At 45.4% G+C, this 13748-nt stretch overlaps 1 protein-coding gene across 1 annotated transcript in view; it reads left to right on the forward strand.

Annotated features, from left to right (window-relative positions):
* Positions 1–329: 329 nt before the first annotated feature.
* Snx4 (sorting nexin 4) overlaps positions 330–13748 on the forward strand; it is a 55058-nt gene continuing 41639 nt past the window's right edge. The window contains exon 1 of the mRNA XM_032900137.1: positions 330–506. Within this exon, the coding sequence (XP_032756028.1) occupies positions 366–506 (141 nt within the window). The 5' untranslated portion in view covers positions 330–365. The remainder of the gene's footprint in view (positions 507–13748) is intronic.

Genomic DNA, 13748 nt, shown 5'->3' on the forward strand with positions numbered 1-13748 from the left:
TGAGAAGACAACCCTCTCTTTCTTTTGAACGACACAATTCCTCCAGGGATCCCCAATCTGAGTGACTTCTGCACTTATTTCTTGAGTTCACTTGACCTTCGCTTCTTTGTCTTCAACGGTTCTCCCAGATTTCCAGTTTTGTAGCTGATCCTCTGCAGATCCCCCTAGGTTTCTCCTACTCCCCAAGGTCGGTCTTGGCTGGTCCAGCCTTCTGGGGTCTCTGCTGCCTAAGAGAAGATTCTGTGGGCAGGGGCGGGACTACCGAGAGCGCTGGGCGGGGCTACTGCAAGTAGAGGGCGGGGCGGCTGGGGGGAGGGGCAAGGCGCGGCGCAGGCGCACTGGACTCGCGCTGCCAAACTGCAGCTATGGAGCAGGCACCTCCGGATCCTGAGAAGCTGTTGCAGCCTGCACCCCTGGAGCCGCTGGGCGGCCCTGGCGCTGTGCTGGAAGCTGCGGTCGGTGAGGAGACCGAGGGCACCCGAGAAGACGGCTCAGGGGCCGACACGGTGAGGAGAGGGGCAGCGAAGGCTTTGGGCCTGGGGCCGGGCCTAGCGGGCCGGGTCAGGCCGGGCCGGGCCGCCCTGGCTGGGTCTGGTGGGTGCGGTCCCCAAGGCCGGAGGATGACCCGGAACTGAGTGGAAATGGACTCACAGGCGCCGCGTACGGGAGGGCCGCGTGGGCAATGTCACGCACGTCCGTGGTGGCCTGGCCCGCGGTGTCAGTGGGCGCGTCCCCCGGGTTCTGGTCCTGAAGAGGCTCGCTGCTGTTTCCGGTGGGCGGAGGGGGTCGTTGGGAGGCGGCTGCACCCAGGGTGAGAGGCGAGTGTGCGCTGTAACGGGGGTTTGGCCTACTGCCCTTTCGGGAAATGGACTACAGCGTCTCGTAAAAGAGAAGAGAAGGGACAGAAGAAACGTTTTTTGAACTCTTCATTTGGCTGTAATTTCGTTATTTGGGATAAGTGCCTTGTTTTCCCCTGGAGGCGGATCTGTCTCCTGCAATCCCTGCCCCTCGGTGATAACCGGTGTTTTTCACCTTTTGAGTTAAGGTGCGGAGTGTAGCGTTGTATATCTGTGAATGCATCCGTTCTAAAGGGTCTTCACAGATTTTGTAGACCCTGATAAACAAGCGTTCAGGAAGCTCATTGTAGCGCCTTGTAGTAGAACTCCCTGCTCAGAGGCTCGACCCTCAGTTGCTCAGACTCTCTCCAGCCATTTTGCTGCTGTTGCCGTTCCCACTGCTTCCTCCTCCCACCCCCACCCCCTGGAATAGGTATTTGTGCTAAGGTAACCCTAACATTTTTATTATTTATGCATCTCTAGAGAGGACTAAGTTTTGAGAGCGCTAACCAGGAACCAGCCTCAGCAGTTGGAGGTTTTGACTACTTAGATCATTTCTGTATACTTATAAGTTAAAAACTTTAATTTCTAGGAACCCTTTTAAGTTCACCGTAAAGTTGAAAGGCAAACAGGGAGATTTTACGGAATACTCACTCTCTTCTCATATTCAGATTTGTGCCTAATCAACGTTTCTTACCAGACTGGTTTATGGTAAACTTGATGAGCCCAGATTGGCATTCAAAGTCCATAGTTTAGAGTTCACTCTTGGTGACCAACATTCTATAGGTTTGGGAATATGACAGGATCTGAAACATACTGTCATATGAACGTTTAAGTGTCCTAAAGATCCTGTCCTTTGCCTGTTCTTCCCAGCCTCTCTCCTATTGGTCTTTTCATCATCTCTATCGTTTCCCTTTTCAGGAATGTCATATAGTTGTAATCATATAGTATGTACCCCTCCCCACCAGCCCCAGACATGTCTGGCAGTGTAGCCACTGCTGGCCCAGAATTCAGAGATCTGCCTCCTTGATATTTAAGGCATGAGCCACCATGCCCAGCTAATACCTAGTTTTGACATTGCTTTCTTTTTTATTTTGTGTGTGTCTGTGTGGGGGTCTGACTTTCTGGAGCTTCAGTTGTTAGAGGAATGGCCTGATATGGGTAGTGGACACTGAACTTGGGTCCTCTAGAAGAGCAGAGCAGTATGTACTCTTAAGAGTTATTTTATTTTGTATGTATGAGTAATTGTCCAAGAGTGTGTGTGTGTGTGTGTGTGTGTGTGTGTGTGTGTGTGTGTGTGAATCATTTGTGAGCCTGTGAAGATCAGAAGAGGACATTGGATCCTCTGGAAGTGGCGGTGGACAAGATTGTGAGCCAGCAGGTGGATGCTGTGAATAGCATCTGGGTCTTCTGCAAGGCCACATAATGGTTTGGTTTTTTTTGGGGGGGGGGTCTAGTCATGTTTTCTCTGTGTATCCCTGGGCTGTCTTGGAACTCGCTCTCTAGGCCCAGCCAGCCTCAAACACAGAGATCCTGCCTCTGCTTCCTGAGTGCTGAGAATAAAGGCTTGTGCCACTACCACCTGGCCACAGAGTGTTCTTCATCACTGAGCTGTTGCCCAGCCCAAATTTAGACTGTTCTATATGTTTTTGTTTTGACAAGATTTCATGGAGCCCAGGGCACCCTGGAACTCCTGATCTTGGATTATAGTCAAGAACCACCGTTTTGTGGTATTTTTGCTCTGCCTAGATAGGTTCTCACCTTTACCCAGGTTAGCCTGGAAGTTTTGGGAATGCTTCTCTTGATTCCAAGTGATGGGATGACAGATGTGACCCTTCCACACCTTCCTCTTACTTTATGACTGTATCTCTAAATAATGCATTCTTTAGTTTTACTCAACTTTGAAGTTTCATAAATGAAATATTTTCCATGTGTCTTCTTTTGGGATTTATCTCAAAAGTGTTTTAGTTCATTGATTGTTATGGCTTTGGTCTTTTCTGTATAGTCCATGGTTTATCTATCTCTTATGTTCATGGAGAGTTGCATAATGAAATTTTTGCTGTTTCAGAGAGTTATACTGCATGAACTTCCTCTTAAATATCTATTATTTCAAAATGTCTAAGATTCTAGTCTAAATTTAGCAGTGGGCTCTCAGGATTATAGGGTAGGTATGCTGAGCTGCAGCACTCAATGCTAGATTCTTTCCACAGTGGTTATTCAGTATACACTCCCATCTGTAGTGCCGGATGTGTCCATGAGTACTGAATATTGTCAGGCTTAAAATGTTTTCCAAACTTGTGGTTATGACCCCACTCCCACCCCTATTTTAGTTCTGGGATGGAATATAGAGCTTCCCATATGCCTGGCAAATGCTTTCCTACAGAACTGCACATAACCTTTGTGTCTGCTCTAGGCATCATAAGGACTTTGACTTTGATTATGATGATAAAATTTTATTATTTTGTGAACACACATATTTAATTAATATGAACTTTCAGTATAGAATCTAAACGTTTATGTTAATTTATGCATACATGTTGATATATATATATATACACACATATATATATATGTACATGTGCATGTGTTTGTGTGCATATCCTTCTTTTGTTTTTCCTTCCATGATTCTCCAGTCTAATCTCATTTCCTTGTGTATTCTTACCCCTTGAATGTATATAAAAGAGCACATTCATTTAAACAGAACAAAACTGTAGTCAGTTTTGTTTAAAGTGATGTAGAGGCTGGGAGCATGGTGACACGTCGCTAATGTCAGCCCTTTGGGAGGCAGAGGCCGGTGGATCTCTGAGTTTGAGGTCAGCCTGGTTCCAGGACAGCCAGGGCTACATATAGAGACCCTATCTTTAAAAAAACAAAACAAAATCAATATTTTAGAAAAGGGAAGAAACAAAGAAACCCAATCTCTAAGAAAAGTGATCAGTAATCAGAAGGGGAGGAGAACTAGCAGACAGAGGGGGACTGGAGAGAATGGAGCGCTCCTTCTCCAGGTTGAAAGCTTTCAGGAAAGTAACGCTCACTGAGCGTCATCGCTGAGGAGCTCATGACTGGTGTTCAGAGGGACAGGGCCTGAGGCTTGGGAGTGCTGACAGGACCTAGAGAGTTTGCTCAACTGGACTTAGACATCCTAATTAGCACCTTCCCTCTCTGGTGAACAGCAGATCTATGTGGATCTGCTGGTGGGGATAATGTGAAAAGGAAGAGAGATTTTATCAGTCCATCATAGGATCAAAGCTTGGACTTCGAGTGTCTCCTGGAATGTCTTGGTGAGAAGTTTGTTCTGAGCCTGTGGCACTGTTTGGAGGTAGTAGAACCTGAGAGGTGTAGATGAAGGAAGTCAAGTCATTGCAGCTGCAGCTGTGCCCTGAAGGCAGTGTTGATAGCTGTCTTAGTTACTTTTCTATTGCAGTGTCAAAACAACAACTCAAAGAAGGGTTTACCGTGCCTCAACAACAAGCAAGTCTTATGTCAGGGTGGGCACGGCATAGGGGCAGAAGCAGGAAGCTGGCTGGTCACACTTTCATACCCAGGAGGGATGCAAAGAGAAAACGGGAGGCCGGATGAGGCACTAAACACTTTCAAAGCCCACCCAAGTGATGGACGTCCTCCAAAGGCTCTGTCTAAGTGTTCCTATCCTCCTGAGACATGCCACTCAGCTACCACACTACCCTCCCGCCCTTCTCTCCCACTCTCCCACTCTTAGGTCTGATGTGAGTGTACTCCCTCCCCAACCATTTGTACCACGTTGCTACTGGCACAACACAGGAGCTAGCTCAGTAGTCTGAAGTCCCCAAAACTGTGAGTCAGTATAGGTCGACTCCCCTGACCAGGTATGTAGTTTTAGTAACAGAATGCTGACTAACATTGATTAAGCTGCACGTTTTTTAAAATCATACCTTTAGGAGCTAGGGATGTAGCTTGATTGGTAAAGTGCTTGCCTAGTGTGCGTGAAGCCCCAAGTTTGTTCTCTAGCATTCTGTAAACTACTCATGCCGGTACGTGCGTGCAATCTCAGTGTTCAGGATGTAGAGAAAGGAAAATCAGAAGTTCAGATCATTCTTGGCTATGGTAAATTCAAAGCCATCCTAGAGTGCTTAGGACTGCCTCTAAATAAGTAGAATATAAGGAATAATTCTTTTATTGTGTGTATATACCATACGTGATTCTGCATGTGAGTAAAAGTGCTGTATATGGTATATGGGTATATGCATGGTATGTGACATTCCTTAGGTGCTGTCCACCTTGTGTTGTTTGTTTTGAGACAGGGTTTGACTGTTCTGGAACTCACAGAGATCCACCTGCCTCTGCCTCTTAAGTGCTGGGCCTAAAAGCTAGACTGTGACCAGCTACCACCGTGTTCTTTGAGACAGGATTCATCACTAGACTGGAACTTAGTAAGTAGGCTAGGAGAGGGATTCTCAGTTGAAGAATTGCCTCAAGTAGATTGGCCTGTGGGCATGTCATGAAGTGCTTTCTGGATTGCTGACAGAGAAGGACCTAGCCCAAGCTTGGTTGGGCCACCCCTGGACAGGTGGTTGTGGGTTGAGAAAGCCCGAGGGAGGAGGCCAGTAAGCAGTGTTCTTTCATGGCCTCTTCTTCAGTTCCTGCTCTGACCCCCTCAGTAATGGACTGTGATGTGGCTCTGTAATCCTAGTCCCAGTGTTCCTATGGTGAGATGGGACATGGAGGAGAATCAGCCCGAAGCTCACATTTGCTGCAGCACAGTGGCAGAAATAAGAGGAGAGCCCCTGCCTCAGAAGAGGTTAAGGAGAGAACGGACTCTTGAAATGTTGTCTTCTCACTGTCACAGCACACCTGGTTCATTCTTGTTCAGGACCACTTGTGACATCAGTTCCAGGGGATCTGATGTCCTCTTCTGTCACATGCTCAGTCATGGATGCTCTTGATACAGTAAATACACTCAGATACACACATGTAGGCTTGTGAGCACACTGTCACTGTGCGTGCTCCAGAAAGGGCATCAGATCCCATTACAAATGGTTGTGAGTGGGGCTGGAGAGATGGCTCAGCGGTTAAGAGCGCTGACTGCTCTTCCAGAGGTCCTGAGTTCAATTCCCAGCAACCACATGGTGGCTCACAACCATCTGTAATGGGATCTGATGCCCTCTTCTGGTGTGTCTGAAGACAGCTTCAGTGTACTCATATGAATAAAATAAATCTTTAAAAAAAAACAAAACACAAAAAACAAATGGTTGTGAGCCACTGCATGACTGCTGTGAATTGAACTCAGGACCTCTGGAAGAATAGACAGTGCTCTTAACCATTGAGCCATCTCTCCAGCCCCCAAAACCTACTTTAATAAAGATTCTTAAATGCTTCAACCTCCCTTCTACCCCACATACCAGAGGTAGGGGGGAAAAAGGTTAATAGAAATGGGTTGTGGACCTGGTTAGAAGCACTTCTTTGGGGGAGATCCCAGTCTTTATTATCAGGATATCAGCAGTCCAGTCCAAAACACCAAACACGAATCAGTAGCAGTGTCTCAGTCCAGAAGGAATGTCCAGGCTCCACAGAATCAGCACTAGTCTGCAGAAGGAGGAAGAAGCAGCCTTCTGGACTATCACAAGGTTTTTGACGAGTTACTCTCCATAATGTCATGACAAGTGAAGATCAGTGAGTCGGTGCAAGGAGAACCAGTGCGAGAACCTCGTCCCTCTGTCTGTGGGTTATGTTTCTATTCTTTCTAAACATCACTTGTGCTCTCAGGTGTCTGCCTCCGCGAACATCTTCTCACCCGTGTCTGCTTCAGCAAAACATCGCATGACATAACTGAACTCCCAAAGAAAGCAGAAATTTAGGGTTGGCGATTTAGCTCAGTGGTAGAGCGCTTGCCTAGCAAGCGCAAGGCTGCCCTGGGTTCAGACCCCAGCTCCGGAAAAAAAAAAAGCAGAAATTTCCACTTCACACACACATAGATAAATATTTTAAGAATCATAGTAGGAATGCTTATGTTAATGTGATGGGGTCGTAGAGATGGCCCAGTGGTTAAGAGCACTGACTGCTCTTCCAGAGGATCCCAAGTTCATTTCCCAGTACCTGCATGGTTTCTTACAAATGGTCCTAATGGTATCCAAGACCCTCTTATCCCGTGTAGATGTACATGCAAGCAGAGCATGTGTATACATAAAATACTTAAATCTTAAATAAATAATAATGCAATAGTAGTATTAGAAACAGTATGCTGGGTTTCATGAATATTTATCATAATACTTTTTTCTTTTTCCTTTTTCCTTTTTTTTTTCAGATAAGCTTTTTGTGTAGCCCTGGATGTCCTAGAACTCACTCTGTAGAACAGGATGGCCCCAAACTCAGAGATCTACCTACCTCTACTCCCAATTCTGGGATTAAAGAATGCCTGGCAGTCACTGTAATACTTTCATAAAAGTTTTTTTGTTTTTTTTTGTTTTTTTTTTTAAGCTTTGTCTTCATTTATATGTGTGTGTACCTGTGTGGAGTATATGCATATGAATGCAGGTGTCTGAGGAGTCCAGAAGTGGGTGTCAAATCCATGGAGCTGGAGTTGCAGGTAGTTGTGAACTGCCTGGTACTTAACATAGGTTTGGGGAATGGAATTCAGGTCCTCTGGAAGAGCAGCTGCAAGTGTTCTTAACTGCTGAGCCATCTCTCTAGCCTGACCTTAATGATTTTTAAATAATCTTACCGTAAATTCTTCCCGAACAGCAGGCTTTGCAATAGCCTGCATATAGTAGTAAACATTTGGCTGGGTAGTCATTAAGTTGTGCTTAGTAATTTGTTAGTGCCACTCCCTATAGGCCAAACATTCAAACGCATGAGTCTGGGAGGGAAGGGGTCATACCTATACCTTAGTTCACTAAATGATCTCAAGATCATTGTGCGGTAGGCGCAGAGTTACTCTGTGTGGGTTGCTCTAACAAGTCTAGCTTTGGTTGCTTCTAAGCAATAGAAATGTGTTACTTGTGGTCTTAGAGTCTGGGAAGGCAGTCTGAGCTCCAGGTGGAGGCCTACTGTGGGCTCATTGTAGGCTGCCTTTTCATGGTCCTCACATGACAGGAAGCAGAAAGGAGCTCTCCGGGGTCTTTATGAGAGCGTGACTCTGCTTACTACGAGCAAGGCTCTGTACTCATCTGATATTCCTCAAAAACCTCACTTCTTTTTAAATAAATGTAGGCCAGGCTGGTGGCGCCTGCCTTTAATCCCAGCACTCAGGAGGCAGAGGCATGTGAATCTATGAGTTCAAGGCCAACCTGGTCTACAGAGCAAGTTCCAGGACAGCCAGAGCTACACAGAGAAAACCCTGTCTTGAAAACAAAACAAAAACAACAAAGAAAATTTCAGGGGTTGGAGAGTTGGTTCAATGGTTAGGAGCACTCATTGCTCTTGCAGAGGACCTGGGTTCAATTCCCACACATCCAGTGCATTGGATGCTCTCATCTGACCTCAGACACCAGCGTGGATGTGGCTCACGCACATATATGTGGTGGTTTGAGTAGGTTTGGCTCCCATAGACTCGTGTTTTAAATGGTTGGCCCATGAAGAGTAGCACTATTAGGAAGTGTGGCCTTGTTGGAGGAAGTTTGTCATTATGGGGGTAGGCTACATCCAGTGTGACACACTGTCTCCCTCTGCCTTCTCCAGCACTGGGTGCTGCCATGCTTCCACCGTGATGATAATGAACCTGGAAACTGCCCCAATTAAATGTTGTTCTTTGTAAGAGTTGCCTTGGACATGGTGTCTCTTCACCTCCATAAAACCCAAACTAAGACATCAAGGCAAAATGCTCATACACATAAAATAATCTAAAAAAAATTTTAAAGTTATAAATACATGAATTTTTAAATTTACTTCATTTTCATTTCTTTGTGAGTTGTGCCATGTGTGTCTGCCTGTGGAGGCCAGAGAGTGCCCCTGAGCTGGAGGTGCAGGTATGTGAACATACTCAATATAGGTGTCAGGACCCAACTCTGCTCAAGGAGAGTGAATGTCCCTCCTCGGTGACCGTCCGTGCAGCCTCAGGCCCTACTTTAGCATCATCACATTGGGATTAGAGCTGTGATCTGGGGATATAACACTGTAGGGTCTGTTTCCACTCTACAATGAGGAAACTGAGGCAGAGGAGTCAAATCTCTGTTCAGAGTCACACCAGAAATCCCTGGGACAGTTTCCTGGGAAGTTGGTTCTTACCTGAGAGAAAGTTGATCGAAAGCACTCTTCCAGACGTATCTTTTCCTGGAATCGGATCGGTTTCTGCTGGGCCTGAGGATATATGCCATTCTCTTCTAACTTCTTTGCCTTATTTTCATATTCATCCATTCTTACCATTTTATGTCTTATATAAGTAATGTATTTTTTAATTTCTGTTGTTTACCATGTCTTAGTTTTCAATTGCTGTGACAAAGCACCATGACTAAGGCAGCTTATAAAGGAAAGCATTTAATTTGGGGCTCACAGCTTTACAGGGTTCGGGTTCATGACCATCATGGCGGGGAACATGGTAGCAGACAGGCATGGAGCTGGTGCAGTAGCTTAGACTTTACCCACATCACATGCACTAGGCAATGAGCGAGACACTGGAAATGTCATCAGCGTCTGAATCCTCAGAGCCAGCCTCCAACCCCTCCTCCAGCAAAGCCACGTCTACTGAGTCTTCCCAAACAGCCCCACCAACAGGGACTGCACATATGAGCCTATGGGGTCCATTCCCATCCAAACCACCATGCAGAGGGAACTGGAAGTATTGTGTTCCTTCACTGACTTGATTTTAATTTTATTCTGTCATATTTAATGCTTTGTAACTTGTTTTTGTTTAGGCTTTTGTCCACAACAGACTAAAATGGGAGATATTGTTAATATTATCCATCGCAATGATCTGGAGACTGTGTATTTTTTTACTTTCCTGAAATATAACTGAAACAAAATTTGTTATGTATGACCGTTTAAAGTTGTTTTGTGGGCTGGAGAGATGGCTCAGTGGTTAAGAGCACTGACTGCTCTTCCAGAGGTCCTGAGTTCAATTCCCAGTGACCACATGGTGGCTCACAACCATCTGTAACGGGATCTGATGGTGTGTCTGAAGACAGCTACAGTGTACTCATATAAACTAAATAAATACTTCTTTAAAAAAATTGTTTTGAATTGGAGTATGATAGCTTATGTCTACAGTTTAAAGCCAACCTGGACCTCCTCATAAGTTTCAAGCCAGCTTAGGACAAATTGAGACTTTGTCTCAGAAAACTTTTGAAACCTCAAATTTATGATTTGTACTTGTGTCATTGTGTCCAAGTACGTGATAGAAACAACTTGAGGATTGGTCATGGCTCCATTTGCCTGGGGCAGACTGTCAGTCAGTGGCTAGAACATGTGGAGGAGGCTGTCCACTTCATCAGGGCAGGGAGGAGCCTGAGGAGCCACTTCAAAGACACTGCCCTAGTGACCTAATTCCTCCGCACAGGCTGCTGCTCCTGTGCTCAGCAGATTCCCAGAGTTGTTCCTCCAGCAGGGGACTGAGTAGTCAGTATGAGCGACACATTGCATATTCAAAGTATAACATAAACAGACTGAAGAGCCTTTTCCCAGAAACTATTTGAGATCAGTTTGCCAACAGCCGTTGCTTCATCTCTTGCCCAAGAGTATTTCAGGACAAGCAAGGTCAGTATCCTATGTAGCCACAGCACCACCAGCAAAAGTAGGGGAGTGACATTGTTGAGTGCGCAGTCGTTGTCAGCCTTGTGCATTTTGCCAGGTGTGTCAGGAATGCTCTTCAGAACAGAGGTCCAGTGCAGCTCTGCTTATCTGTTAGTGTTGTCCCTGGTTTCTTCTAGTCTGACAAAAGTCACTTGTTCTTTACTTTTGCAATCTTAAACTTGGTCAACAGTAACGAACGTTTGAAGAATTTCCCTCAGTTTGTGTCGGTCTTCTCCTATGATTAAATTGATGATTGGATGTGCTTCAGCAAAAGTTGTCAGGTGCTCCTCAGCGTGTTCCCTGTTCATGCTCTTCTGGACGCGTTTCTTTTTAACTTTGCCTATGATCTTCTCATAGAGCAAGCAAGTGGGGTGGACGAGCCCAGTGTGAGACCCACATGTGAACACTGACATAGCCAAGGTTGCCTTATACTGTTGGCTCTTCTCAGCCTCCCTGGTTGGGATTACAGGTGTGCAGGTGTGTAATCACACACACACACACACACACACACACACAGACACGTTTTTTAAAAATTAGGTATAATTTGTGTGCTGAAAAAAATCCATCCATTGTAAATGTACAGCTTTTTAAGTTTCAAACTCAGAACAAGTGTGTATTTGTTATCAACGCACATCTGGCCTCCAGGTTCTCCTAGGATCCCTTAGTCCCTGCCTGGTACAGGTATGGCTAGAGTACCCTGCTCCCTACCCTGAACTTTTCCAGTCCAGGGGCTGTGCTGCTCTTCCCCAGAGACTCTTTCCTATATAATTCAGATTTTGATAACCATTGCTCTTCCCTCTGCTACTTTCTTTGCATTCTCTCTCTCTCTGCATTCTCTCTTTCTCTGCACTCACACACTCCCACTCTCACACACACACACTCTCTCTCTCTCTCTCTCTCTCTCTCTCCCTCTCTCCTCTCTTTCCCCCCTTCTCCTCCCTCTCCCCATCTCCCTCTCCATTTCCCTGTCTACATGGTGACTTCTCACCTTATCTCTTGAGACTAGTGAATTCTCCCAGGAGCCATCCCCAAATAAACTTGCTTTTTATACTTTTGATCAGGCTTGAACTGGCTTATTACGTTGGCAGAGTGATTTTTTTTTTTCTGGGCGATTTTTTTTTAAAGTTAATTAGCAGAGTTGTACAGCCATCTTCATAACCTGGTTTTAGAACACATCTGTCATCCCCCAAGTTCCCTCCTCCCCCTAGTGTTTGATCATCCCCTTCCCTTCCTACCCTCGTCATAAGTAGCTGCTTAACATTCACTGCTGTTGTTTGAGTTTGGCTGCTTAACATGTAAAAGCTAAGTCAGCAGAGAAATAGAAAGAATAAAGACTTCAGTTTGCCCTCTAACAGCAGGAGCAGACCTCCATTGGTAAGCTTTGTGGTTCTGCATTCCACTTCTTCCCTCAGTGGGTCCAGGTGCTACTGCATGCCAGGCTGGAAAGGATGAAGCAGACCCCAGAGAAAGGGGCAGGATCCTGGTCCAGCAGGGAATGCCTGGGGTAGGATGGCAGGAGGCCTTCTCTGAGGGTTTTAGTGTTACAGCTGTCTTAGACAATCAGCTTGTGCGCTTTATTTGGGTGAACAAGGGCTCTACCTGGGAGAGTGGGAAGGGGTTTCCAGGTGAATGATCATCAGTTGAGGCTTAAGGTACTGGGAATGCCTCACTTGCATGAAGAGGGGTTCCAGGTGTTTGTCTGGCAGGTTCTTATGGGGAGAAAGGAAACTGAACCAGTAATTTCACCACACACGACGCTCCTCAGGTAGAGGATAAGGTCAGGTGGAGAAGAGGAAGCCTCCCTAGAAAAGGGAGTCCTTCACTTTGCAGAGCTATCAGTCATGGTAGACTACGTCCTTACAAGAGGGTTTCCCAACAGAGCTTGGCGCCTCCAAACTAAGGGTGCAGGAGAACATGCCATGCAGGGGCTGAGAATAAGTTTTTGTAGTCCAGAGTGGGATGGGAGTGCAGGTAAAGTCAGACCCTGAAATTGTTTTTGGGGAAGGGGGAATTGCTTTTCCAAACCAAACCTTGGTGATAAGTCAGACTGATTTATCCAGGTGTATGGTGGAATTGACTTTCTGGAGATCTATGAGCCATAGATTTTTGATGCTTTGGGCCTGTTTAATGGCCCTTTTTGGGGGGGGAAGGCAGTGTCCTTTATTGCATACTTAGAATATTTTTGAGGTTATCCTTGTTATAGCATGCATTCTTTTTTTCTCACTGAATAATACTTGAATTTTGGCAGTTTCGTATTTTGTTTCTTCATTTTTTGATGGACATTGTTTTGGATTTTAGCTGTTAAGAATTTTGTCTAGGACTGGAGAGATGGCTCAGCGGTTAAGAGCACCTGACTACTCTTCCAGAGGTCCTGAGTTCAATTCCCAGCAACCACATGGTGGCTCACAACCATCTGTAAAGAGATCCGATGCCCTCTTCTGGTGTATCTGAAGACAGCTACAGTGTACTTATATATAATAAATGAATAAATCTTTCAAAAAAAAAAAAGAATTTTGTCTAGATAAGCATTCCCTTGAGCAGGTTTATAGGAATGTAATTGTCAATCATGTGGGAAGTTTGTATTTAACTGTTTGTTTGAGACAGGTCTCAGTCTAGCCAAGCAGACCTGGATATTATGATGGTCGTAAAGAATGCATCCATAGTATTTATTATTCTGGGTTTTGTAATTAAGAGACAGGAGCTATCCACCTTTAATTTTCTGAGATGCTGATACTGCTTCCTTTTAGACATTTTCACTACCTGTTGTGTGATGGTTCCTTGTTGTCTTAGTTATTTTTCTATTGCTGTGATGATGCAACATGACCAAGACAATTGTGCCAGCTAGTTTTAAGTCACCTTATACTAACTAGTCATCAGAGAGGAGGCGCCTCAACTGAGAAAATGCCTCCATAGTGTCTGGCTAAGGCTTGCTTCTTCCTTCCTTCCTTCCTTCCTTCCTTCCTTCCTTCCTTCCTTTCTTTCTTTCTTTCCTTCTTTCTTTCTTTCTTTCTTTCTTTTTCTTAAGATAGGGATTCTCTTTATAGCCCTGGCTGTCTTAGAGTTCGATCTGTACACTAGGCTGTCCTCAAACGCAAAGAGATCCACCTGCCTCTGCTTCCTGGGTGCTGTCATTGTAGGACATTTTCTTAATCAGTGATTGTTGAGGGAGGGCCCAGCCCATTGTGGTTGAGGCCATGCCTGGGCTATAAGAAA

Source organism: Rattus rattus, chromosome 4, assembly GCF_011064425.1.
Source record: "Rattus rattus isolate New Zealand chromosome 4, Rrattus_CSIRO_v1, whole genome shotgun sequence".
Taxonomy (NCBI): domain Eukaryota; kingdom Metazoa; phylum Chordata; class Mammalia; order Rodentia; family Muridae; genus Rattus; species Rattus rattus.